At 37.5% G+C, this 25,908-nt stretch overlaps 2 protein-coding genes across 2 annotated transcripts; one reads left to right on the top strand and one right to left on the bottom strand.

The window, feature by feature from the left end:
- Positions 1 to 266: 266 nt before the first annotated feature.
- Positions 267 to 16,988, top strand: LOC122058019 (cullin-1-like). The gene is made up of 20 exons (XM_042620392.1): positions 267 to 548; positions 1,048 to 1,217; positions 1,343 to 1,442; positions 5,245 to 5,430; positions 5,586 to 5,633; positions 5,717 to 5,920; positions 6,010 to 6,087; positions 6,243 to 6,332; positions 6,738 to 6,818; positions 7,102 to 7,164; positions 14,222 to 14,257; positions 14,336 to 14,422; positions 14,505 to 14,654; positions 14,749 to 14,804; positions 14,908 to 15,028; positions 15,122 to 15,283; positions 15,384 to 15,527; positions 15,620 to 15,838; positions 15,937 to 16,104; positions 16,237 to 16,988. The coding sequence occupies exons 2-20, from the start codon at positions 1,078 to 1,080 to the stop codon at positions 16,336 to 16,338; spliced, it is 2,235 nt and encodes a 744-aa protein (XP_042476326.1). The 5' UTR covers positions 267 to 548; positions 1,048 to 1,077; the 3' UTR covers positions 16,339 to 16,988.
- A 5,372-nt stretch (positions 16,989 to 22,360) lies between these two features.
- LOC122057555 (protein SRG1) lies at positions 22,361 to 24,091 on the bottom strand. The gene is made up of 4 exons (XM_042619693.1): positions 23,621 to 24,091; positions 23,298 to 23,545; positions 22,884 to 23,211; positions 22,361 to 22,745 (listed from the first exon to the last, which is right to left on the bottom strand). The coding sequence occupies exons 1-4, from the start codon at positions 23,885 to 23,887 to the stop codon at positions 22,485 to 22,487; spliced, it is 1,104 nt and encodes a 367-aa protein (XP_042475627.1). The 5' UTR covers positions 23,888 to 24,091; the 3' UTR covers positions 22,361 to 22,484.
- Between the last annotated feature and the right edge of the window lie 1,817 nt (positions 24,092 to 25,908).

Genomic DNA, 25,908 nt, shown 5'->3' with positions numbered 1-25,908 from the left:
ATTGTTTTTCTGAAACATTACCAAACGCAGCTTAAGTTTAAAATTCTTGTAAATTCATATTATCATATTTCAGAATAATTAAATTAAATATTTACGGTGAGAATTAAATTAAAATAAATTAGATAATGATTAATGAGCAGAAAACCTGTATTTTGATTAAGCTAAAAGTCATTAGTCGTGAGTCGTGACTCATGAAGTCATATGAACTCATGATCGAACAAGGAGAAATCTACTAAATTTAGAGAGAGAGAGAGAGAGAGAGAGAGAAGGAGAGACCGAATTGGAAAGGAGAGGAGTGGAGAGGAGAGGAGAGGAGGGAAGGGATAGGGATAGGGATAGGGAGAGACCCAATTCACCCAAAGCTTCTTTCCCTTCCCATCATCAATTTGCTTTCTTAGATTTCTCTCAGCCATCTATTTTATTAGTTTAAAAGGCGGCGTCGTAGTCTCCATTACTTCCGTTTAATGCTTCTCCACCGCTTTCTTCCTCATCGGTTTTTGTTTTCTTTCTAGGGTTAGGGTTCGTGTTCGTATTCGTATTCAAACCAGGTATTGTTCCCATTCCTCATCTCTTTCTTTCTATTAGTTTCGTTCATTGTTTCCATAATTTTTTTTTTGTGTGCTGTGTTTTGTATATGTTGCTTGTTCGATCTCATCGTTTTTTTACCAGTTTGTATGTATTCATCGAATTTCATATCATCTTACTTTTCAAATTCTGATCGCATCTCACTTGATCGGAGATTTAAGCTAGAAATCGAAAAAAAAAGGTGAAATACGTATGCTCTCGACGACCTAAAGTTGGATTAGGGTATTATATCAGCTGCGGGTGGGTTCTGATCAGCACATGGTGTTGTTCTCTCACTCTCTCTTTTTTTTTTTAATTTCGTTTATGGATAAAATCTAGGGTTTGTCTCCGTGGCATCAACTGGGGGTTTTAAAGGGATGCTGAATTTAAGGGTTGTTACGGTTTATATTGCTTTTGTGCCGTTTGATAACTGGTAGGATACCAATTTACGATGTTTTAATGTATGAATTCAATTTGTTGCAGAATATAATCGCAAGTCTAAAGCCTGGCAACATGACGATGCCGGAACGCAAAACAATTGACTTAGAGCAAGGATGGGAGTTCATGCAGAAGGGTATTACAAAGCTCAAGAACATTCTAGAAGGACTTCCTGAGCCTCAGTTCAGCTCTGAGGATTACATGATGCTCTACACGTAACCATCCATTCGATTTCTTTTGTTTCCTTCCTTCTTACTTCATTCTTCACTTTCTGTAAGCTATTACCTTTAAACGGTGCTGTTGTTTAATGGGTTTATTATTTTTCATTAATTGAAAACAGAACCATCTACAACATGTGCACTCAGAAGCCCCCTCACGATTATTCTCAACAGCTGTATGACAAGTACAAAGAGTCCTTCGAAGATTACATTACTTCAACGGTGAGGAAGTTGTGCATAATCTATGTGAACTCATGTTTTTTGTAATTCTAATTAGCAGTAATCTACTATGGTATGGATTGCCGTACGTAATAATTTGATTGCATTTTTTTTTCTAGAGGCCCATGTGTTGTATTCTACTGTCGTAGCATTTTGGGATAATGATTTTATATGTTCAAATCTAATTCGTACCCTAGTGACTAGAAGATCTCTTACACTTATTGACTCCTTCATCAGCTTGTGTTAACTGTCACTTAATTGTGTTCATTAACATTGTGCTCTTCTCGTTCAAAGCTTCTGCCTTCTAAAGTAGCTGTAGGATTCTGTACTTGTCGCCGTTGTACAATTATCCAAATTGGCAATCACTTGTTTACTTAGTTACTTCTTGCCTCAACAAGTTGATGTTAGTGTTTACTTCTAGGTTCTCCTGCTCAGGCCTAGTCCGTTACCTAGCATAATTAGGTGAAGATGTGGAGCCTTTTTTTTTGGGGGGGGGGGGTTGGGGGATAGGGAGGCCTTAAGGAGAGTTGAACCCTGTCCTTGCCAACTGAGCTACCCCCTCAGGGATATGTGGTGCCTTGTTTCTACTTATCATTGCAGATCGCTTCAATAGGCTAAGTTTAGATTTGTAAATAGAATTTGGTCAACTTTTGTAACTTGATTCAACCTTGCATTTTTGCTTGGGACTGGATTGACATGGGAAAAGCATTGGCAATTTCCCTTAAAGTAGCAATGGAAATGTCCAAGGTAGAATCCTTGCTCGCTTTTATTAAGAATGAAGAGGCATAAAAGATAGGCATCCATTTTTCTTATCATGGATCCACAGCTTATGGCCTGGCAGTTTAAACCCTATCATTTTTCTGGTTGGTCTTTTACGTGAAACCAGGTACTTGTGTCATGGATTGAGTAGTCAGCTTTGACTTGGAAAAGATGGCCCATATTAATTGAAGCTCTATTCTTAAGTATATTTGATAGTTTATTTCTCTATGGTATTTCAGTAGTTATCTGGGAAATGAATTGAATCTAGATGGGCTGATTCAATTGCATGGCTGGACCGGAAAAACCCAGGCTGAGAAGAACCATGTCCAAACCTGGTTGTGGTCCAATAGGGATAGTTATGGGATTTACCTTTTTAATTTGGGGGTTATTTCTGTAATTTTTTATTTTTGATTTTTGATTTTTTAAAAAAATTTTTTTTATTACAAGAAGCTGATGTCTTGGTAGGAGATTGAGTTAGTTTCATAGTCTATTTCAGCTTTCGTATGATTAGAGGTTAGTTTGAGTTATATATAATACCAGCATGTACCCATAGGGTTACAGATTGATGTAAGAGCGCTTTCGTTGATTGGCCCGAACCCATTTGGGAATCCGGATGGAGATGAACTGGGTCCAATTTGGGTCTTTTGGTTCAGTAGAATATCTATAATATTTATTATTTAATATCTTTTAGTTGGATAAGTTAATTAGGACATCATATTTTTGTTTTCCAAGTTTCCTAGTTAGAGAGTTAGTCTTTATTGTTAAGAGTCTTTTATTTCTTTTTATATATGGTGTAATCTCCATTGTTGGGAATATATTGAATAGAAAGAAATTGCGAGTTGTGAAGCCTGGTGGCTGTGCCTGTGCAAGTCCCCCTTCTTACCCCTGATCTGTCTCTTCCTCCTCCTTTCTTCTTCTTCCTTACCTGCTCTCTCTACCGTTATCCTTTTCTACCGTGTACTGGCTGAATCTCTGATCTGAAATGAGGTTGCTGGAACTCTAGGTCTTCAGCCGAGGATGATCAGATGTTCTAGGAATTAGGTTGCCTTTCTAGTACGAGTCGAACTCCAGACTCTTATCCCCAGTCAGCTCCCCATCAAGAGCTACAAATCTGGGATGTAGGTACAAACAGTAACTACCGCCTGACCATCTTTCCAGAAGCTTTCTTTGCTTCTTGGGTAGTTGTTTAAATTAGCTGTTGCTTTGAATTAGTAGGGCTTGGGATTGGGAGTCTTGCCCCAAAGTTGCAAGGTCGTCGGGTTCCAGCCCAAGGAGTTCTCCATCCCAAACCGAGATTGGCTTTCTGTTAGTTGCAGGTCATTCCAAGGTTGAAGACGACTTCACATCTCTCCCTTAATGCTTCTTTTATTTTATTTTTTCCAGATTTACCCTTCTTTCATTACTTCTTTTTCGTCCCATACCTTATGTTTGTGTCCAAATCTGCCCTCATTCAATAAACTAATTCCTCTTTTGCCCATTACTTTATTTGGGGCTACCATGTTACCCCTTATATATACTTGATTATTACGAAATTACCATTCCCTTGTATTGTGGAGCTATTTAGTATCTAGGTGGGACCATAAGCAAACCCAAATAGGGTATTGTGACCCAGGTTCCCCATCACAGATTGGAATAAAATTTGATTTGGGTTAAGTTGGTTGCAGTGAGATCACAAAATCGGATTTCGATTGTTGTTATTTCCTTACTCCCAGGTTGGGGTGTTTTTTTTTCCTAATATTTCATCCTCCAGGTCTGATTTCCTCTAATAAACGTCTGTTAATTTTGTTATTATTTTATTCTTTCTACATTCTTGTTCCTCTTTATTATTCTTCCTGTTTGGGTTATTTCAAACTATTACTGTTTCTCTGTTCTTGACATGGGGATCAATAGAACTCACTGATTGTAAGGGGTTAGAACTGTTAGTTTATGGCGATCTAAACCTTAGATCTTTGTCTCCCAAAATTCCCTTTGCTGAAAGGACAAAATCTAAACCATTGCTAAGTTTTACTCTACCTTTAGATTCTGTTTCAGCAATTTCTTAAGCAAAATATTCCTTGATTTTGGGATTATAGTGGGCTGGATTCAAGAGAGTAGTGGATTGCATACCTTGTCCTAAAGTTTCATGGGGTTTGGACTCAAGGAGAGAGAGAGAGTCCGATTGACTTTTCTGTCTGGTTCTACTGCCCTACCAGTTCTGATGAGAGGAAGAAGATGAACAGTCCCAGAAATTGCAAATAAGGGCTTACATATTATGGCTGTTATTACCAACACTACCCTTTGTATTATCCCTCTTATGTTCTGAAATCCCAGAAACATCCTCCCCTTTGATTTAATTTACTGTTTTGTCCCTATATTCAATTTCTTACCCAAAGGGTCAAACTCTTATGAATAATTACAAAATTGCCACTTCTTTATATTTGGATTTTCATCACTTTATGCATCAAAGTTTTGGAACACTAGGTTGCATTATGACTTATGAGATGTGGGGAGATAGCTGGAGAAAACTGGACTGTGTGGCTTCCTTAACATGAAACTTTTATTGACCAAATCTGATTTCTTCTTTTGTTGGACACTGGTGGTAGCACTAACTGTGCAATGGCTGGAGAGTTAAAACTTTTCTCCAACTATCATTATTAGGGCTAGGGCAATTTATAATCTTGGAGCCCATAATTGAGTTTATTCTTCCTTCTTTTGCTTGGTAAAATTTTGGTTATATATTAAAAAGAAAATAGATATCAATGATTGGTTCTTGAATGGTGGGAAAGTGAGTTCCTGCGAAGTTCCATCAACTTCGTAACATTTTTTGGCTGGTGTCGAATTAGTGGCAGCACAACCATTAATTTGGGAGGAGAATGAAGTTTATATGTTTTACTTGACCGTCATTAGGATGATCAAGGCAGTATCTTATTTGGGAACTCAAATTTGACAGGACCTTTTGTTTTTGTTTTTTTAAGTCGACAGTAGTTATCCAATATTGAATATCAGGGTATGAATCATCTAATTACACTGTGCTTCACTTGCCTTCTTATATTTTTTGCTATTCTAGGTATTGCCTTCTTTAAGGGAGAAGCATGATGAATTTATGTTGAGGGAGCTTGTGAAAAGATGGTCAAATCATAAGGTTATGGTCAGGTGGCTTTCACGCTTCTTCCATTATCTTGATCGATACTTCATTGCTCGGAGATCACTTCCTGCACTAAATGAAGTTGGGCTGACTTGCTTCCGTGATCTGGTAAAAAAAACTAAGCATATGTTTTTTCCACATCATTAATATTTTCTGGTAGTCTTCTTGGGTAGAGCTTACTTTCTGTTTGCCCTCAGTTCTGTTGTGTGTTTTTAAAATGTATTGTGATGAAGTGTTCTATTTCCTTGTTATCTTTGATTCAGGTGTACAAGGAGATAAATGGGAAGGTCAGAGATGCTGTAATTTCCTTGGTATGTTGATTTTACGGTTTAAACATGTATGTTTATTTCTTTCCTAATTCCTTCCATGGTTACTTACCAATTGTTTGTGTCAGATTGATCAAGAGCGAGAGGGAGAACAGATTGACCGAGCGTTATTGAAGAATGTTCTAGATATCTTTGTTGAAATTGGAATGGGAAGCATGGATTGTTATGATAATGACTTTGAAGCAGCCATGCTTGAAGATACTGGTGCTTATTATTCTCGTAAGGCTTCAAATTGGATTCTGGAAGATTCTTGTCCCGATTATATGTTGAAGGTAACCACTACCTTCTCTTTTTCTGCTGATTGTAAATTTGTTATTTTTGTATATCCAAAATTGCTTATATTTTATCTGGCATAGCTCAGGCTGAGGAGTGCTTGAAACGGGAGAAGGATCGGGTTTCTCATTACTTGCATTTGAGCAGCGAGCAGAAATTGTTAGAGGTTTGTTCCTGAATATTTTCCCCCTTTCTAGGCTTAAAATGGGGAATAATGGGATATGCAATAGAAGATATTGGTGAGCCTCTACATTATAGGAGGAATCTGAACTTTTTTATTTATTTATTTCGGACTGACTTATTATTGACTTATTGATGTAGAAAGTGCAAACTGAGTTGTTGTCCGTGTATACAAACCAGTTGCTTGAAAAGGAACACTCTGGATGCCATGCTTTGCTTAGAGATGACAAGGTATATATTGGAATTTGTTATGTGATAATTCAAACTTTTTATCTTTTGCCATTTGCAGGATGATGATGTGTTTAACCAAAGTGATGAACTTAAGAAATTGTAACCTTACCTTTTTGCTTGTTAAGTTATTACATTTTTTTTTATGAAGGTAAATCCTGTCATTTCACATAAATAATATATTAAGTAACTTTCAACTTTTTCAAAACCCTTTTTCCTCTGCATAAAATAATTTTTTTGGGAATAAGACAAGGGGCAAACAAAAGAGGGTTAGAATTCTTAGTTCACCACTTTGGTGACAAGAAGTTGCACACGCACACACACACACGCACATATATATATATATATATGGAGCATTTTAATCAATTTTGCAAGATCATATTTACCCTATATTGATATGCTTTTTAGGTGGATGATTTGTCACGGATGTATAGGCTCTTCTGTAGAATTCCTCGCGGACTAGACCCTGTTTCCAATATATTTAAACAGGTGTGGTAGCTCTTTGCTCACATTTCTTTTGAAAATATAAATAATTGGCTTCTGAACAGGGTTTAATAAAGGACTCGGTGACTGAATCGGTCCCTGTCGATTCCGTTTCAGATCAGATTGTAATCGGCCGTTCCGATTCAGAACAGCAGAAATCAGGATCAGTCCCAACTGATTTTTAGTCAAATCGGACAATTCCCAGCCTGATTCACCGATTTTTGAAACCCTGCTTCTGAACATGTTATCTATCTCAGTTCTCATCCTTACTGACTCTTCCATAATGCAGCATGTTACTGCCGAAGGTACGGCCTTGGTCAAACAAGCAGAAGATGCAGCAAGTAACAAGAAGGTTGGTATTTTAGTCCTTCACCCCTTCTTGTTATATATTATTTGGCTATAATAGCTCTACAATTTATGTAGAAGCTCACTAAGAATAAATTGCTTCAACTTATTTCAAAGCTTAAACTTCTGGGAAATGACATAGCACAAATTATGAATAGCTTTTGAAGCAGTGAATGGAAAATTCATGTTCAACGCATTGATATAATTAGCAACCAATTCTCCTATATCCTTTTTAATTTACAATAACGGAGTCCTTTCAGATTCTTGATATTTTGATCAATTAACATTGACTGCTTTAAACTTCAGAGTATTGGACTATTGTTTTATGTACACTATTGCATTCGGTTGTAGAATGATTCTGATTGGTTTAATTTTTCCCTAGTGACGATATTTCCCTAGTTAGTCATCTTTGCTGGTTGGGTTAATTTTTTTTATTGATCCTTACGGGAAAAGAGAGCTATTGTATTTATTTTCCTTTTAAGTTGGTATTTAATTAGCCACAGGTAATGAAGATCTCTCTTGTTAATTATTTCTCTCGTTTGCACCTCCTATTCTTACATCCATTGCATTATTGGACCATGGGAGTTGTTGTGGCATGTATTCTTCTAGTTGGATGTGGTTAGGGGTTCTATTTGCCATGTATGTCAAACTCAGATTACTTCTCTATGTGTTTTATGATAGGCGTCACCTAGGTATCCATGCTCTTTCTTGGGTACAAGGCAAAGACACTCCTTAATGCAGGAGTAGATTACAAGTAACTAATTCAGCAATTTATAACCCTAAACAATACAAATAGGAGTAAGAAACAAAGAAATAATACCATCAAATAAATCCTCCAGGATACAATACCCATATAGGAGCAAAACCAGCCCAAAACCTAACCCGATAAGAGAGAGAAAGACCTGTTATAGAGCTGGAGAGAGGAAGGTGCGGCCAGGTCTGTGGGAGTCCGATTGAGCTGTACTTTTGGGTGTAGATAGTCCCTAGGGAGGGCACAAAAATCCCCAAATATGAAGGGCTTCTGACGGCTGGATATGGAATTACGCACTTTCTTGATTTTCAGACCTAAGAGAGAGAATGTGAAGAATTCTGCAGGAACATCAACTTGTCTTCTTCAGATAACCTTCAAGAGATGATCGATTGATCTTCTTAGAGTATAGAACCAGTCCTCCAAAGGATCTGTAGATCATATCTCAAACTTGGGTAGCAATGTGGGTCAATTGGCTTCAAGAACAAGAACTCTTTGGCTGGATGATTCTGATTTTGTATGCTTTAACAGGTCTGATCTTCTAATAACAATAAACAAAAAATAAAAATAGAAAAAAAAGAATTGATGGAGGGTTGAGAAGGGTGAAAGAGAATAAAGGAATGGGTATCTCACCCCTCAGGTTTTGGGGTATCACACCCCTCAAAGGTTTAGGCATCTCACCTCTCAATAACAGTTTTTTTAACTAAAGAGTAATCACTCAATAATTCATTCATTCAAGTCTCCAATTATGAGTACATAGGCTCCTCTATTTATAGAGGGCATAATAGCAATCAAACTACTTGGGAGTTAGTTTCCCAATAGGACTACACACTCCTACTACAACTAGGAGCTAGTTTCCCAATAGGACTAGACATTCCTACTACAACTAGGAATTCAAAATAGGACTAGGACTTGACTTTATGACTCCAACATGGAGTATAACTAACTAACTAATAGTCCACATAGGACTTTACAACCAACCAATGGCCTAATGGGCCTTTATTGAATTAAATAGCAACTAACTAAACTAATGTAAATCCAGTTTTTTTACCTTCTACCCATATTTTAGGTCCATTAAAGTGGCCTATTTCAAAGAAAACCCATGGAATCAAAGGCCCAACACATATATAACACAACCCAAGGCTTATTTGCGATAAAATAAGCCCAAGTGACTTATCTACATCACTCCTTGTTGACGCTTCATGCTAATAATGATCTAATATGAAAAATCATAGCATATTGCATTGATATGGCTTCTACGTTGGCGTGTTGCTAGCATAATTATATAAAATTAGGGAAATGAATTGTCCATAGGTAAAATCATAATTAATGATACGGGCATTTACACATAAAAAGGGAATCTTTTGTTACAATAGAACCAGAAGTGATGTGGATTATTCAAGAATCGAAGTCAATTTGCTTTGATGAAAGAAGATATCAATGGAAGTCTGTTGAAATGGTTTTCGCGGGAGTCGGCCAGTTTCTCAATTGTGGGATATTGATTGAGAAATAGGAATCAGTGTTATCAAAGGATTTCCTGCGATTATTTGTAGTATGGAATGAGTCAATCATCCATTTGGGTATCTTATTGAACAAAAATGGTGATATTGGTTCTCCATTGCATCAAGGAATTTCAATTTTTTGGGAGATATCATGATTAACCAATCAGAAGTGTTTCCATTTATTCAGTGAACGATTAGGACCATTAATTCTAACAACTGATTGCAGAGTTGATCATTCGGACCTTTGAATTCATAGATGTGGATCTTGGGCCCTAATGAATGGAGATATTCCCGGAACTCGCAAAGAAAAAGGGAAGTGACTTAGACAAATCTTCTTTGTCGATAACCTCGGACCAATCAATCGAATATTGATTGAGACGTAAAAAATGGTTTCAATGGGGGAGTGTGGCCCCTGTGCTCAGACACATGGGGTTGAAATGACCACCCCAACCCCCATGAAATGCAAAATGACTCCCAGTTGATGCTTCCTTATACGCTCCCATTGGTCCCCATGTACTTGCAGGAGCTGCACTCCCCCACAAGAAACACTTCCCCATAAAGTTATTATTGCTATATTACATAGTCATATATTGCACACCCAAGGCGCCTTCTTGTGGGCGCACCCACCCAACGCCTTGGATCACCTAGTTGCCTTGACAACCTTATCGTTCTGCTTCTTAGTTGGAATCCGTGGATCCCAAAAGTGTTTTCCACAATTTCCGTGGAGGTTTATTTTGTTTTTGATGACAGATGATGGTTATGGTGTAATATCAGCTGACATGGCTTTGCAAGATGAGAATTCAAATAAAACAAGGTAGGGGTTTTATATATTTGTTTTGAAGAACCAAGACCTGCATGAAGAAGCTAAACTTTATGATAGAAGTTGAAGTCTCTTGTTGCTGAGGCGGCGGCGGTTGTAAAAGGGCTTGAGAGAAGGTTGAAGGCCCCATGGCCAACATTAAAAGGATGGCTGAACTAGTGTGTAATGTTGAGTGGGTTGCTATCTCCTCTTGGTCAAAAGAATTATAGGAGAGAAAACAAGTGACATTCTTAGACTTGATTGATCTTGAATTAGGGGATACCTCCTTACTTAATTGCAGAGAGAGACTCTGTTCCAATTGAATGGTAGAGGGCAGTTAACATTGTCATTAGAGATTTGGGTGGAGCTGAGGCAATGTTGTGCTTTTGCCAGTTCTGAAAAAAAAAGAGTAACCCTCTACTTTTAATGATGATGCAGGATTTGTTCGAGCTCAGGCATCTCATTTTGCTATGCTCTTAAATTCCTTGACTCTCATATTTGAAACTTCTGTATCACCGTCTACTAATCAAGTTTCTACCTTCTTGAAGCATGTTGGTCATTGAATAATCAGTGGATTTGTCAAAGCTGGCATCTGAATGCTGCAGTGAGTCTCCTTGTGTAGTTGTATGTGTTCTTGTGTGGCTTGTGGCTGATTGGTTGGATAGGCTAGGGTCATCATGTTTCAAGGGTTGGTTGATGGTTAGGGGGGGTGTAGAGGAATTGTAAGTTGGTATATGGGATTTGAGGTGGGTTATAGAGGATGATATGGTTATGGATGGTGGTAGAGAAGCTTTACAGAGACAAATTGGGAGAGAAACAAAGAAGAGCAATTTTTATTGAAATAACAAACTTTGATCCCACTCTGCCCAGAGATTGGATTGGATACAATTCTAGCATTGTGGTCATCATAGTTGCAGAAATTCCATATTGGCCACAGTATAAAATAGAGTAAATAGGTTTTTCTGTAGACAAACTATTACTACATGCTGGGGGGAAATTTTTTGGTTTTAACTTGATTAAACCCTGACCCATTGATAACACTGCGCCTTTTGGCTAGTATTCTCTCATACCTCCTTGGATTTGCAAGTTATTAGTGATGCTTGTTATGGAATTGAGAGAACACTTCACTGCACCAAATTCCGGGAGAAGGCGAATTATTAACCCCCCCCCCCCAAACAAAAAAAGAAAAAAAGTACAGAGATATACTGATATTTTTTTTTTGGTACAATATATACTGATATGAATGGGAATGACATCCAATCCTTATTTTTTTAGTTACCTCAGTGGGGTTGTTTGGACTCGGGATATGTGACTCATGTCCAGAACACTAGACTGATATAGGAAATCACTAGATGGACTGGATTCGAATCCTACGTCAAACGAAAAAATATTGAAAGTATCCAATATATACTCCAATAGAAGTGGCCCTACTATTTTTTACCCTATTCATGCCCAGGTGAGATTCTCTACCTAAAGAAGCTCCATTTTGTGATGCACTTGAAATCCTTTATATAATCTTACTTGGTAGGTACTTTAATGAGGTTTCCACTCAATGTCAGGTTCCCCCTGGCTATGGCCTATGGTAGCCTGGTAATTTCCTTGGGCCTATAACTTTATGGTGAGGAGGCAATACCATAAGCACTGGCATTTTAAAAGGGATTAAGAAATCAAGAAAATTAGAGTTTAGAGGGAAAAGAGGCATGGTACAAATATTCTTTTGCTTTATTGACTGATTTCTTTCAGGGACCTTAGCATTTGGGAACTTGCCCTACATCGACATAGAGAAATTGAAGTTTTTGATCCTTTGCCGTTCCCTTAATAATACTAGTAGTGTTTTATGGCTCCTGGCCGAAGGTACCTTTTGAGATTCAATTGTTCAATCATGTGAGTTGATATGCTTTTACTTTCAAATTGGAAGATCTGTTGTGCAACAACTAGGGTATGTTTCACTTGGTCTTTTATTCTATGATCTCAACACGTGCCCTGCACCTAGTGTTTGTCACTGGATTTCTGATACATTGTCGTGTGGGGATTCTCAGTTAGGGTTGAACTGAGTTTAGGGAATCTGCTGCTAATGCTCTAGCCTATCTTTTTACTCTCATAATTCTATCTTTATACAGTCCCAGCACTCCCATTCCAATAAGTCTCTGATTGATTGCCACAAAAAACTTATCTCAACTCTTGTTGCATTTTCACCAATGCTTGAAGCCTCAACATTAAGCTCCGCTCGACACACTAATCTATCACCGACATGGTTTGAGAGACGAAGAGAAGGTTGATTTTTTCATCACATCTAGGGTTCTGGGTTGTGCATAGGATCTCTTTGTTCCATTGATTGAAGAGCAAGTGCTTGAGGTCAAACTGATTCCTAGATCTCGGATGGAAGCTGTTTGGTGTTCAGTGATTGTCATCTCTGGTGTAAGACTGTTGTCTAGGCTGGCCAAAGGGCCATATCAGTCGAGAAAATTCTAAGAAAAGTTTGATTTGCATCAAGTATTTAATTTCTGACCATGGCCAAAGAGGTTATCCCTATGATGTTCTATGTCAGATGTTAAATATTTTTTCTTTAGAGCTGTGTTTTGTTGAATTCATTTTGAACCCAGTTTAACCCAAGGGGGTAGCGCAGTTGGCGAGCAACGAACTTGGTATGAGCCATAAACTCGGACGTCCTAAGTTCGACTCCCACTAGGCACACCTTGGGCCACTCACACGGCGGTGTTTAGTGCTCGTCACTGCTTTCAGTTAAAGTTGAATGGTTCTCATTCAACCCCGTTATGAACCAGTTCATATGGTTGTGGGGTCAGTATGGGCCCGCGGGACTAGTCAGGCCGAAGGCTTAGATTCCCCATTGTTAGAAAAAAAAAAAAAAAAAATCATTTTGAAGCCAACTAACGTGATACTTTTGAAATGGTGCTACTCTTATAATGTTGAAGGTTCAATGTTCATGGCTTAGACTAGTTGAGGGTTGTTAGACGCTGGACCTTTTCTTTCAGTTCCAAGTGTTTAATAACATGGATAAAAACCCTCCTTGCAATTGGATTCATCCCCTACAAACATTAAAAGGGCGTCACAATGCACAAGGCTCCTGCTACTGCTGGGTCTGGGGGAAGAGCAGATGTACGCAGCCTCAGCCCCACTTCACAGAGTGGCTGTCATTGATATTGTTATGCTAAATTCCTGTCACAAATAGAATTTTAATTTCCATGACATAATTTGCATTTCTGGGGAGAAAATGAATCTCTGGGTGTTTTCGCCTTTGGGTCAGCAGTGAGTAATCCACTGTTCTTTCTGCCGCTTTTATTAGAGAGAAGAGAAAGTTGCATGAACAGTAGCAGCAAGCTGCTAGCCTCAACAGACAATTACACTATAGAATAAGACCCAGATAACGATGCTATCTATTCATCCCATTTTGTCTATCATCAGCCAAAGCGTTTTCTGATCTTATCCTCCCAGTTTGGAGATATTAAAGTAGATTCTTAATAGCTCTTCTTGTTGAATTCATATATCCACCTGAACAAGCTTTCAACCTTTTTGATGAATACGAATTGCCCCTCAATCAGACATCCATGATACGATACAATTTCTAAGCCTTTGGTAACTGCCTTCAACTCTGTTTGGAGTGAATCACAGAAACAGTATGGCTGGGGGGACCCAACATGACATATTCGTCTGTGAAAGCCAACATAATTTCTGTCCTGCACTTGTTAATGCTATGTTAGTTAGCTGTGTACCATGTAATCTTCATTGTAGAAGGAATACATCTTTTTCTTTTCCTTCAATCCTGTCCTTTCTTATTTTTTGGTTCTTGGGGGTGGGGGGTTGGACATTAGGGATTGGCGGTGTTGAGTTAGTTATCCTGGAGATGAATGTGTCTTCATCTAGTTAGTTCCTTGGGTCATCTATTTATGATACAGGCACAAGCTCAAGAGACGTTTGTTTATTTATTTATTTTTCTTAATATAGTTGCAAGATATCATTATTGAAGCTGCAATGCTAACATTTGCATATTATGCAGGCAGAGAAGAAAGATGTGGTTGGTTTGCAAGAACAGGTTAACAGCACAACTTTTTATATTTCTCAATTGGATGGATGTTGAAGCATGGAATTAATTTGTTTATTTGATTTGCAGGTTTTTGTGAGAAAAGTAATTGATCTGCACGACAAGTACTTGGCATACGTTAATGACTGCTTCTTGAACCACTCTCTATTTCACAAGGTTTATGTCAAATAATATTGTCCTGGTTAATAGGTTTTTTTTTTATCCCTATTATTGTCCACTAAAATGCCTGTTGTTCTAGGCACTCAAAGAGGCTTTTGAGGTTTTCTGCAACAAGGGTGTTGCTGGCAGCTCCAGTGCAGAATTACTGGCGACTTTCTGTGATAATATCCTAAAGAAGGGTGGAAGTGAGAAGTTGAGTGATGAAGCGATTGAAGAAACTCTTGAGAAGGTAGCGTTGCTTCTCGTTACTGGTAACCGTTGTCAAGTTCAATTCAACTACTCCTGGCCCTCTATTAACTTCCACCAAATTTCGTTATCTTCAGGTAGTAAAGCTTCTTGCTTACATCAGTGACAAGGACCTCTTTGCGGAATTTTACAGGTGTGAAGCTTTCATCTATGACTTCTGCCCATAATCAAATAATCAATGTTTTGAAAAGCATTACGTCTATATGGTGCTTACTGTCCTTTTGGTTCATCGGCAGGAAAAAGCTTGCTCGCAGGCTGCTTTTTGACAAAAGTGCTAATGACGATCATGAGAGGAGTATTCTTACCAAGCTGAAGCAGCAATGTGGTGGACAGTTCACTTCTAAAATGGAGGGAATGGTCAGTGAATTTAAATATTAGACCTTGTTAAAATGTAGTTGAGTTGGGAATAGTAATTGAGCTGGCGACTGCTACTTGCTTTTCTGCTTTCAGGTCACAGATTTAACATTGGCAAGGGAAAATCAGGCAAACTTTGAGGATTATCTGAATGGTAATCTATCTGCAAATCCTGGGATTGATTTGACAGTTACTGTCTTAACCACTGGATTCTGGCCAAGTTATAAATCATTTGATCTCAACCTTCCTGCAGAGATGGTATCATTCACTATCTCTTTTTCTTCTTGGATAACAACTTTTTTGTTCTGCAAGTGCTGTAGATTCATTATAATGCATTCTTTGAACGTTACTGTTTCAGGTTAAATGTGTCGAGGTTTTTAGGGACTTCTATCAGACGAAAACAAAGCATAGAAAACTTACATGGATTTACTCACTGGGTACTTGCAACATCAATGGAAAATTTGAACCAAAAACTATGGAGCTAATTGTGACAACTTATCAGGTGAATCTCTTATTTTACTTTCCATTTTTGACATGGATGAGGTGCTCAATTGTGACTAAGATCTTTACACAATTTGTTTTCCTTATTTACAGGCCTCTGCCTTGCTACTATTCAATGCTTCGGACAGATTGAGTTATTCAGAAATCATGTCTCAGTTGAACTTAACTGATGATGATGTAGTTCGACTACTTCATTCCCTATCCTGTGCCAAATACAAAATCCTTAATAAGGAGCCAAACACCAAAACCATCTCTCCAACTGACTATTTTGAGTTCAATTCTAAGTTTACCGACAAAATGAGAAGGATTAAGGTCTAGTTCCTTACGAATTCCTGAACCACTCTTTAACTGCGTCGTTTCTTTCTTGCTGTTTCAGTTGATGCTGAAGATGGAATATTTTTTTTCTGCAGATTCCACTCCCTCCTGTGGATGAGAAGAAGAAGGTGATTGAGGATGTTGACAAGGATAGGCGATACGCAATTGATGCCTCAATTGTGCGCATCATGAAGAGTCGAAAAGTTTTGGGTCACCAACAGTTAGTGATGGAGTGCGTTGAGCAGCTAGGGCGAATGTTCAAGGTCTGTGTTCTTCCCCCTCCCTCTTTCCTCCCTCCTCCCTCCTCCCAACATAAGCATGCACCCACAAAATTATTCAATGCTCAAGATTCATTTTATTTAGTAGATGGTTGACAGTGAAGGGGTAATTTGCAGCCTGATTTCAAAGCAATCAAGAAGCGAATTGAAGACCTAATCACTCGGGATTATCTGGAGAGAGACAAAGAAAATCCTAATATGTTCAGGTACTTGGCCTAATTCAATGTGTGGATGTTACCTTCGACAGGCCATATCAAGTAAGAAATTTGCTGGCAAAACGACGGGAGTATGGGTCTGGTAGATGTGTAGAGCACAACTCACCCTGAATAGCCATTTCTGTTGCATAGCCTCGAATGGTTTGACGTGCACCCTGGCGTGAGGATTCTTGTACATGTTTTGCGTATGAAAGTCGATGTCAGCTCTGGGTAACTACCCTTCATGACAGAAGTGAAGTGATTTATTCTGTTACGCCTTCAAGTCCATTGCTTGCTGCTTCTGCCCGTCTCATGCCAATCGTTTCTCCTTGACCAGGCCACTTGTTTACTTCCCTTCTCTTTTCCTTTTCGCTCGCTTCCTTTCCCCTCCCACCCACCCCCGAACCCCACCTTTCACCTTTTTTTTTTTTTTTTTTATTCCTCCCAATTGTAATCTATTTTTATTAGTTAGATTGATTTGCTTGCAATATTTAATGGTATTTAGCAATCAATCGCGAGTCCTTGTCTGTTTCCAGGAACGACTTTATTGTTCTTTGACTGGTGTTCATACTTTAACCATCAATTGTTTGTGTTGTACATGGTTGATTTTAATCTTTGTTATGAAAGATATGTTGAGCAAGGCATCATTGCTCCTATGAGCCTTGATTAGTCCCACACTTGTCTACTCTCCATTATACCATATGAAAGTTGAAACTTTTTGTAGAATGAGGATTTTTTTTGTGGGTAGATAACTGTGACGACGTTTAGGTTGAAACTGGATTGATATTTGATTGATATTGTTCAGACATGCATACATATTGAGTACCTATTTAGTTGAGTATCATATGATCCAATTAGTATGACCATGATTGCTCAGATGGGTAAACAGATCAAAAAAGATTGTTAAAGAGTTCTTGAGCTCTTCATCGGTTTCTTTTCTTCTGCTGCTTGGATCCTCATATCCATCTTATTCCTCCCAAAGGTGCGGCGGATTGGATCTGGTCTAGCATTTGGATTATGTCTATTCCAAGTTCGTCAGCATTCTTTATAGGCTGCTTGAGGCGCATAGGTTATTTGGACAACCCCCCTCTTGTCCTTTGGGGTGTGCTAAATTAGAAGCACCTCTTCTTTGGTAGCCTTGAATTTTTCAATTCTTTATTTGGGTTGAAATGAAGCAACCCACTTAGCCTAGAGTTGAGTGATGAGAGTGATATCTGATATTATGGTAGTCTTGAATTTTTCAATGTTTTATTTGGGTTGAAATAGAGCAACGTACTTCGCCTAGTGATGAGAGTTATGGTGTAACATTACTGTTTATTTTCGCAAATCTACATTATGTTTTGCTTCGCCTAATGATTAGAGTTACATCTCTATTATCTAACGTAGATTTAGGCTAGTGTACAACTTCACTTAACATACTAGTAGATTTGTGTCAACACCACAAGTATTATTTTAGGTGTTTTTTAATGAAACCAATTCATCGAATAGGTTAAAAATATTCAGGAAAAAAAAAAAAAAGAAATAGAAACAAACAAACAAAACATAATGTGGGGGTCAAAAGTCAAAACCATGTTTCCACCATGCCAGAAAAAAATCTTGATGTTTTCAGCCCAGATTGAAACCTGGTCAAAAACCGAGATTTAGAACGACCCTGAGTTTTGATTCGGTCAAGTTTGAAACTGAGCCACTGAGGCAACTCAGAGATTTGTCAATAGGAAGTTCTAATCATGGGTTCAATCCTAAGTTTTATTACAGCCAGACCTGAAACAAAGACAAGTTGAAGATTTCGGTCAGTTTCAACCGAGATTTAGTTCCATGGATTGAACTATAAAGACCACAAAATGTGATTCATGATTTAGCAACCTCATGTCACTATTTTTGGGATCCACATGTTTCTTTGTCAATTTGGCATAATATATCATTAAATTAGAAAGCTTTAGAAGAATAATCAAAACGTGCTGGTGAGAAACTAAGAAGATGATGATTCAATGAATGTGGCATTTGGGTCTTTAATTATGTCAAGTTGCAATTGTGGTAGTAAATAATGGAGTAGTACTACTCTCTTTTGACAGAGCAAGAACGACGGTTGATAAGTTCCCCTCCATAACCCAGAAACCACACTTTATAAACAGATTACGTAAGCTTCAGAATGTCTCTCCCTCACTTAGTTTCCGTCCAAGCTTTCTCCTTCCTTCATTTGTTTGAGATATCATAATTGAGTTATTATTTTATTGATAATGTTTTGGCGTATGTGCAAGTTAAGGGGAAGTGGCCTACCTTTACTTAATGGAATCAGCCCAGAATACAAACCTACCAGAAGAGAGAGAGAGAGAGAGAGAGAGAGAGAGCTCTCTTCTCCACAATGGAGTTGTTGGGTTGGTTGAGGATGTGAGGTTGGTTCCCACATTTACTAATGCTGAGCAAAGTTACTGACAGCAAAATCTGCTTTTCTTTTTTCAGCTTACGTGAGAATCTGTATTTTTGTTTACTGGGTTTTCATAGTCAAGGAAGGGGTCAAAGGGTTTCTCCTCCAATTCTGTCTTCCACGGCTCTTGCTCTTCATGAATCATAAATGAGGGCCCAAACGCACCTTGTTAAACATGAGTGATGTCATCTGTTAATTTTGCTGTTTGATTCTGGATCTTATGTGTACTTTTAAGTTATAAATTTTGCTTCTTAGAGTTCAAAAAACCGTGGTGTTTTGAAATTTCAAGCTAGAAATGATGGAGTGGTTAACTCCCAAAAATTGACAACCATGGTGGAAATAAATGATGTAAACCTTAAGAGAGCACTAAGCCACAAGTGTTTCTGACTTCATAGGAGGAAATAGTATTAAAATTCTTATTACTATTGAAATAGACATTTTTATTATTATTATTTTTTTTTAAGGTAGAAATTTTGGAATAGACCTTATTTTAGAAGAAGAATAAAGAAATTAGGAAAAGCTTTTGATCTTTATTTCATTCCAATTGCCAAATTCCTAAACCAATGTTTCTCCATATTTTGCTCTTTTTAGGACTTCTCATTGGCTACCTATTCGCTTAAGTTCCTTTTTGTCATTGAGAGCATTTTGATTCCAACTAATGTATGGTTTCATATTAACTTGCTTAGGTAAGAGTTGTTTTCTGTAAACTTTCAAAATGGGTCGTCATCAAGTTCCTTTTTAATATTATTCTTATGGAGAGTATTGTTCTTGAGCAAGCAGCATAGAGGAGTGCACCAATGAAGTGCGACAGAACACTTTTATAGCACATAAGAGTTAAGTGAGGTCATTTCATGTGAGAGAGAGAGAGAGAGAGAGAGAGAGAGAGTAAAAAACCTTTTCCCTATTTTTATTCGCCATTGTGAAAACTTGATGAACTATGGCATTTTGTTGTTACCAAAATGGTAAAGTAACATTTTTCGTATTGCCCTTTGTCTTATTCTTCAAAGTAGATGTAAGAAAATATTTTCAAGATAATTTGGAAGTAATTTAACACTATGTCATCATCAAAAGTGATCATTATCTTGCATATTTTTTTAGTTTAAATTTGATATGTTCAAATGTGAAATGATAGAATTTACACTCATTGGAAAATTTTGTGTTATAATAAAAAGACAAAATAATAAGGTTACAACTTTTTTTACACCACCCCTAGTTACAGTAAGATTTTTTCTTTGCACTTTGTTGGAAGAAAAATATATTAGAGGCACGTTGTCCTCTTGTTTGAGGCAAGACTACCAATCCCTCAACAAGAGGTCAAAAAGCATCCACCAAGTGGACTAAAGATTGGATCTTAACAATTAAATATCATTGTATACAATCTAATAATTTTTTTAGCAAATATAAAATGCGCGAAATGATTACTAGAGAAGTAATTATTTGATCATTTATAATAAATTTGATTTTAGGGGCCGACTCTCTTTGCACTTTGTTGAGCAAATAAGTAGATTTGGGGCTAATCTCGACTGGAAGGCCAATTAAGCCCTTGTTAAAATCAAATTTCCCCTAAAATAGGAAAAATAGGATTGAAAGTGGTTTTTTTTCTTTTTTTTTTTTTGGGTGGGGTGGGTGGGGTGGGGGTGGGGGTGTGGGGAGGGCTAAAGGTTATTTCTATTAAAAAAATGATACAATGTTCGAGACTCGAGATCAATCACAAAAAGAGAAAAAAGTTAATCGGCGCTCTCCACCTTTGGCATTGCCATTAGCATGGAGGAGCCAATTAGTCAAAAAAGACCATCTAGAGAACCAAAATATTGGCCTACTTTGAGCGTCAATCAGCAACTAGTCTTGCGCTTCGTAATCATAGAAGAAGAAGCTCCAGATTTGACTACTGCAGTGAAATCAGCAATTGGGTTGGCCTTGCTATAACAATGGGCTATTTTCTATCAATAGATGAAAGGAACGGCTATAGGAAGATCCAGTGTTGCCTCACAAACCAAGAGAAATAGGGTTAATAGGGTAAAAGACTGGCATGCTATCAGGGTCAACTTGTGTCATCCTCTCTCCTGCCCTTTTTGAAAAGACCCTCTTGCCTTGTAGTGTTTAACCTTATGATTGGTTCATGACGCTAGTTTATCAAAAACTAACAGCAGACCCAACTCTCTCCCTCAAGTATAAATACATAAGTTTGAATGACTAAATTTCAAAATAAAAGTGGTAATTTGGCTTTCAAAGGGACACTTTTTTTTTTTCCTTTTTTTTTTTAAATTGAATTATGTTATAATAACAAAAAAAAAAAAAAACATTTCGGTAGTTTTGATGGTGAATACTTGAATGAATGGCAAAAGGTTTCCTTGAAATTACTGAAATGATGCATTACGATACATGAATCAAATACCAAATTTGGACCTTTTTCCATTCATTTCGGCAAATGTTTCATTCCTTCTATTTCGTACGTAGTGGAAAGAAAAATTCTTGACTAATTTAGAATGATGAAAATTTCTTTTACGCTGTGTTTGGTAGCCAAGAGAAGAAAAGAAAAAAGTCCTTGGGTTAAGAATTTTTCTTTGCACTTGGTATGTCTTCACCCAAGAAAAGATTCTCCTTTTCAAATTCAAAATTCCTCTTGAGAATTATGAAATTTTCTTTTACTCCCCGAAAAATTTTCTTGTCAAAAACACAAGAAAACATGAGAAAATATGAAAAGATAATAAGACAAAAAATTAATGATTACACAATGATTTCCTATGTGTCTATCTCTGTCCTAAAAGTCAAAATTTTTTGAATATTTTTCTTTTCTTTTCTTTTCTTTTCTTCTCTTGATAACCAAACATACATATTCTTTTTATTTTCTCACCGTTTCTTCTCTTTTCTTCTCTTTTCTTTTCATTTCTTTTCTTCTCTTGGCTATCAAACACAGCCTTAGTGGTTAAGCAAGGGAAAAGAGAAGATTTTCTTAATAATTTGTTTTTTGGAATCTTCTTTTAATTAAAAATAAATAAAGAAATTATTAGGACCATTCTATAATTCTAATCATGTTTTTAGATTGCACTTTTTATCTCAATGGAATTTTTAGATTGGACTTGTGGTGGGATTTTAATTTTTTTGGCTAATATTGCTTCATAGCTTTGTTTCTTTCTCCTATATCTTACATCATAGAAGTTGAAATTCTGATTGTGCTCTACTTTGTTGGCCCTCAATTATCTTTCAGCAATATTTGAATATTAAGTAAGCAATCAAGTTTTTCATTAGTGCTGCTCTTAGACCAATAAAAACAGAAACATCAAATATATATAATATGTTAAAAGTAAAAATAATTTGGATCCCCCTCCACTAGAAAAGCCCTTCCTATGAACAATGGAACACAGATGATTCTGTCCATCTTCTAACTGATTTTCAGAGAATGATGGCTTGGTGCTTGTGTTGGATTTCCTCCCATCATTACATGTTTCTTTCTAATTTTTAAGAATCTCAAAACCCTAACAGTAAAAAGTGATTTCTCCTTGTTCTTGATTCTCCTTCACTTTCCTATGCTTCTCTCTATTTTTTCTTTTACATTAGACCAACTTAAGGGTCCATAGAAGTATAGAACAGTAACACCCATCACAGACCCACTCTCAAGATCTAAGGACACTACAACAATTTGGCTTGCTTTATTCAATTTTTGCATTTTACATAGACTAGTTGAGGAACTGAACTTGATCGAGACCCATTATCTTTAATTGCTATTTTCTATTCACAATACACTCTTAAGATGATACGTTATTCTGAATCTTGGCAAAGTCAAGAGTCTTCTTTCCTTGCAGCTTGTTAGTGACATAATGACGACTATACTCTCCATGATTGTATCTTCTATACAAGATTGGGCTGTTTTCATCCACCAATTCAGGCAAAGGAAAAAGCTCAATCTCATAGCTTGGAGCATAGAATGTGACTATGGAAAGGCGGTCCTTCTCCTTATGCGTCACCGCTCTGTGCTCAACACTCTTGTATTTTCCATTAGTAAGAACCTGCAAAGATCCCATGTCATTAAGTGAGTAGCCCGATGTGAAGACTTAAACGACTAGCTTTTAGGGACGAGTTCTACTAAGTCCCAGCAAATGGTATCAAAGCTGAAACCTAAACTTATAAGTAAGGTTAGTGCTTACTTCTATGGTGTCACCAATATTGATGACAAGAGCATTTGGGACAGGTTGAACAGGAACCCAAGTGTTATCCTTGAGGATCTGAAGTCCTACTGGACTGCCTTTGCCTTGCTGCAACACTGTAAGAGCACTTCCATCAGAGTGAGGACTCAGACCCAACACAAGGTCTGGCCTTGAGCATGGTGGATAGTAATTCATCCTCACTGCTTGCACAGCCACCCCAAACATCTCATTAAACATGTCTTGCTTCAATCCCAAGCTCATAGCTATAAATCCCAATAGATTTTGACAAACCTTCCTTATATTTGTTGAGTAAGTCTCAAGAGTCTCACTACCAAAAAAAAAAAAGAACAATATATATAGAAATAAACCCAAAACAATGCAAATGAAAGTGAGCTTAAGGACTATAATTATCACCTGAACCCAACTGGTTCTGTTGGCCAAAGTTTAGGGTTTCTTATATAGTAAGGCTCAACTCCTAGAGCTAACATGTTACACCAATCCAGCTTCTGATCCTCAGAGAACACAAATGCATGACCATATCCCTGAATAGTCCCTGGAGGCATTGGGTACTTCTGCTTCTCCTCTAGAGGTAAATTAAAGAATTCCATAGTTATCTTCTCTATACTCTCTAGCAACTCAAGGTGGATCCCATGGTTAACCACCTACACAAAATATAAGAACACTTGGTTAGTCTTCAGTTCCAAAACAGAGAGAGAAAATACCATTATGGTATGTACCTGAAAGAAGCCCCACTCTTCACAAGCAGAAGCAAGCTTTGATAATTCTGTCTGTGATTGATCTTCATTGCCTTCAACCAGCTTTGATAGATCAATAACAGGGATTTGCATGGATGAAGATTGAGGGGAGGTGGCCGAAACATGTGTCGGCCTCTCGGACTCGTCGCGGATGTATCGGTCTGGGACAGTTGTTGGCTGATTCTTGCTCAGCTCTTGAATATCGTCTAAGTGACCAACCTTGAGTGAAGAAATGGGTACAGGAGCCATGGGAATAGAATTCAGAGATAAGATAACTAAGCAATTGGGCTTTTTGCAACCTTTTGCTTAGTGCTACTTGGGTTCAAGAAATGAGTCTCTATTGAGTGAGTAAGAGGCCTATTTATAATAGTAGCTTTCCTTGGAATCCTCTTTCCTGTCCATCTGGTTAATTTTAAGGGTCTCTTTGGTATCACTTATGTTTTTGTTTTTCTTTATGACTTATTTTTAAAAAATCATTTGTGAAAGTTATTTTTGTTCTAAAAGCAAAAATTGGTTGCAAATTACTTTATAGATTATAAAATGAGAAATATATTTGGTACATATAAAAAACAGATTTTTACGACATTTTTGTTAAAAAAAAAAAAAGGGCCCAAATCCAATATACAGAATATGTTGGGCGAGGAGATGTCCTCTTCAACCATCTTCCTCAAAACATTAAGAACAATTAATTTATAATGTTTTAAAAGGAAAGCTTAGAGAGAACAATGGAGATAGGTTACAACATTCAAGGTAAGGAAAGTGATGCCAGCACATAGCGCATGTGTGTTGATCTTATCTCTTGATCATTGTCGGCACATAGTGCGTGTATGTTGATCTTATCTCTTGATCATTGTCGGCACATAGTGCGTGTATGTTCATCTTATATCTTATAGAGAGAGTGATACGAAAAAAAAAAAAAAATAGCCAATGAACTGTCGACATGTGACACAAGATAGTTGTGGCAGTTAACCCAGAAGGAAACTAAAGACACCCATGGGAAAACAAATACCTTCAGATCCCAAGATCCGAAGAAGATCTCACATTCCCTCTTTGGTAGAATCATACTCGGACTCAATCTCTCTAAGTAAGGAAACTGATGCCAGCACATAGTGCATGTGTGTTGATCTTATCTCTTATAGAGAAAGATAGTGATACATAAAAAAATAATCAGCCAATGAATGGTCGACACGTGGCATAAGACAGATGTGGCAGTTGACCCAGAATAAAAATAAAGAGACCCATGGAGAAACAAATACCTTCAAATCCGAAGGTCCAAAGAAGATCTCACCTTTCCTCTTTGATAGACTCATATTTGGACTCAATCTCTCTATGTAATGAAACTTATGCCAGCATATAGTGTGTGTGTGTTGATCTTATCTCTTGATCATTGCCAGCACACAGTGCGTATGTGTTGATCTTATCTCTTATAGAGATAGATTGTTAAAAAAAAAAAAAAAAGAACCAATAAACGGTCTACATGTGGCACAAGACAACTGTGGTAGTTGACCTAGAAGGAAAATAAAGAGACCCACTAGGAAACAAATACTTTCGGATCCCAAGATCCGAAGAAGATCTCAACTTCCCTCTTTGGTAGACTCATACTCGGACTCAATCTCTCCAAGGAAGGAAACTTATGCCAGCACATAGTGCGTGTGTGTTGATCTTATCTCTTGATCATTGCTAGCACATAGTGTGTGTGTGTGTCTGTGTCTGTGTCAACCAGTCGGGCTGAGCCGATTTCGGTCAAGCTTAATCGGGCTTGACCACTTGGAAGCCTTGCATCGTGAATGCCCATTTAAGTAAGTGGGCCTAGCTTTGGGGTGCATGGTACGGTTTATAATCGGGCTGATCGGTGTAGGGCTTTAATCGGGCTTCCTTAAACGGATCTAAATCGGGCCTTAATCGGACTATGGACCTATTTAAATCTAAACGTGCCTACCTTAAAATTCTTTTCTTAAGTTGGTTGAATGCTCAGAAATATGTGAGGTAAATCTTTAATAAAAAAGAGAAATGATATGAGAATATGGCTATTCTTACAAAGAAAAAGAAGAGATTATGACCTTTACAACTTACAAAATAAAGCTTAATTACATCAAATCATATTACAAAGCAAAAGGTAAGAAAGCTTAATTTATTTCTTATTAGTAGTGGCAAAATATGAATTTTATGTAGTATCAAAGGGGGTTGGGCTTGGTTGGGCTACAACTAGTTGGTTCAAGCCGGGCATATAAACCCGACGGCCAGCTAGTTGCACCGTGAACACCCGTTTA

Source organism: Macadamia integrifolia, chromosome 12 (assembly GCF_013358625.1).
Source record: "Macadamia integrifolia cultivar HAES 741 chromosome 12, SCU_Mint_v3, whole genome shotgun sequence".
Classification (NCBI taxonomy): Eukaryota; Viridiplantae; Streptophyta; class Magnoliopsida; order Proteales; family Proteaceae; genus Macadamia; species Macadamia integrifolia.
This window is presented reverse-complemented; position numbering and strand designations above follow the sequence as displayed.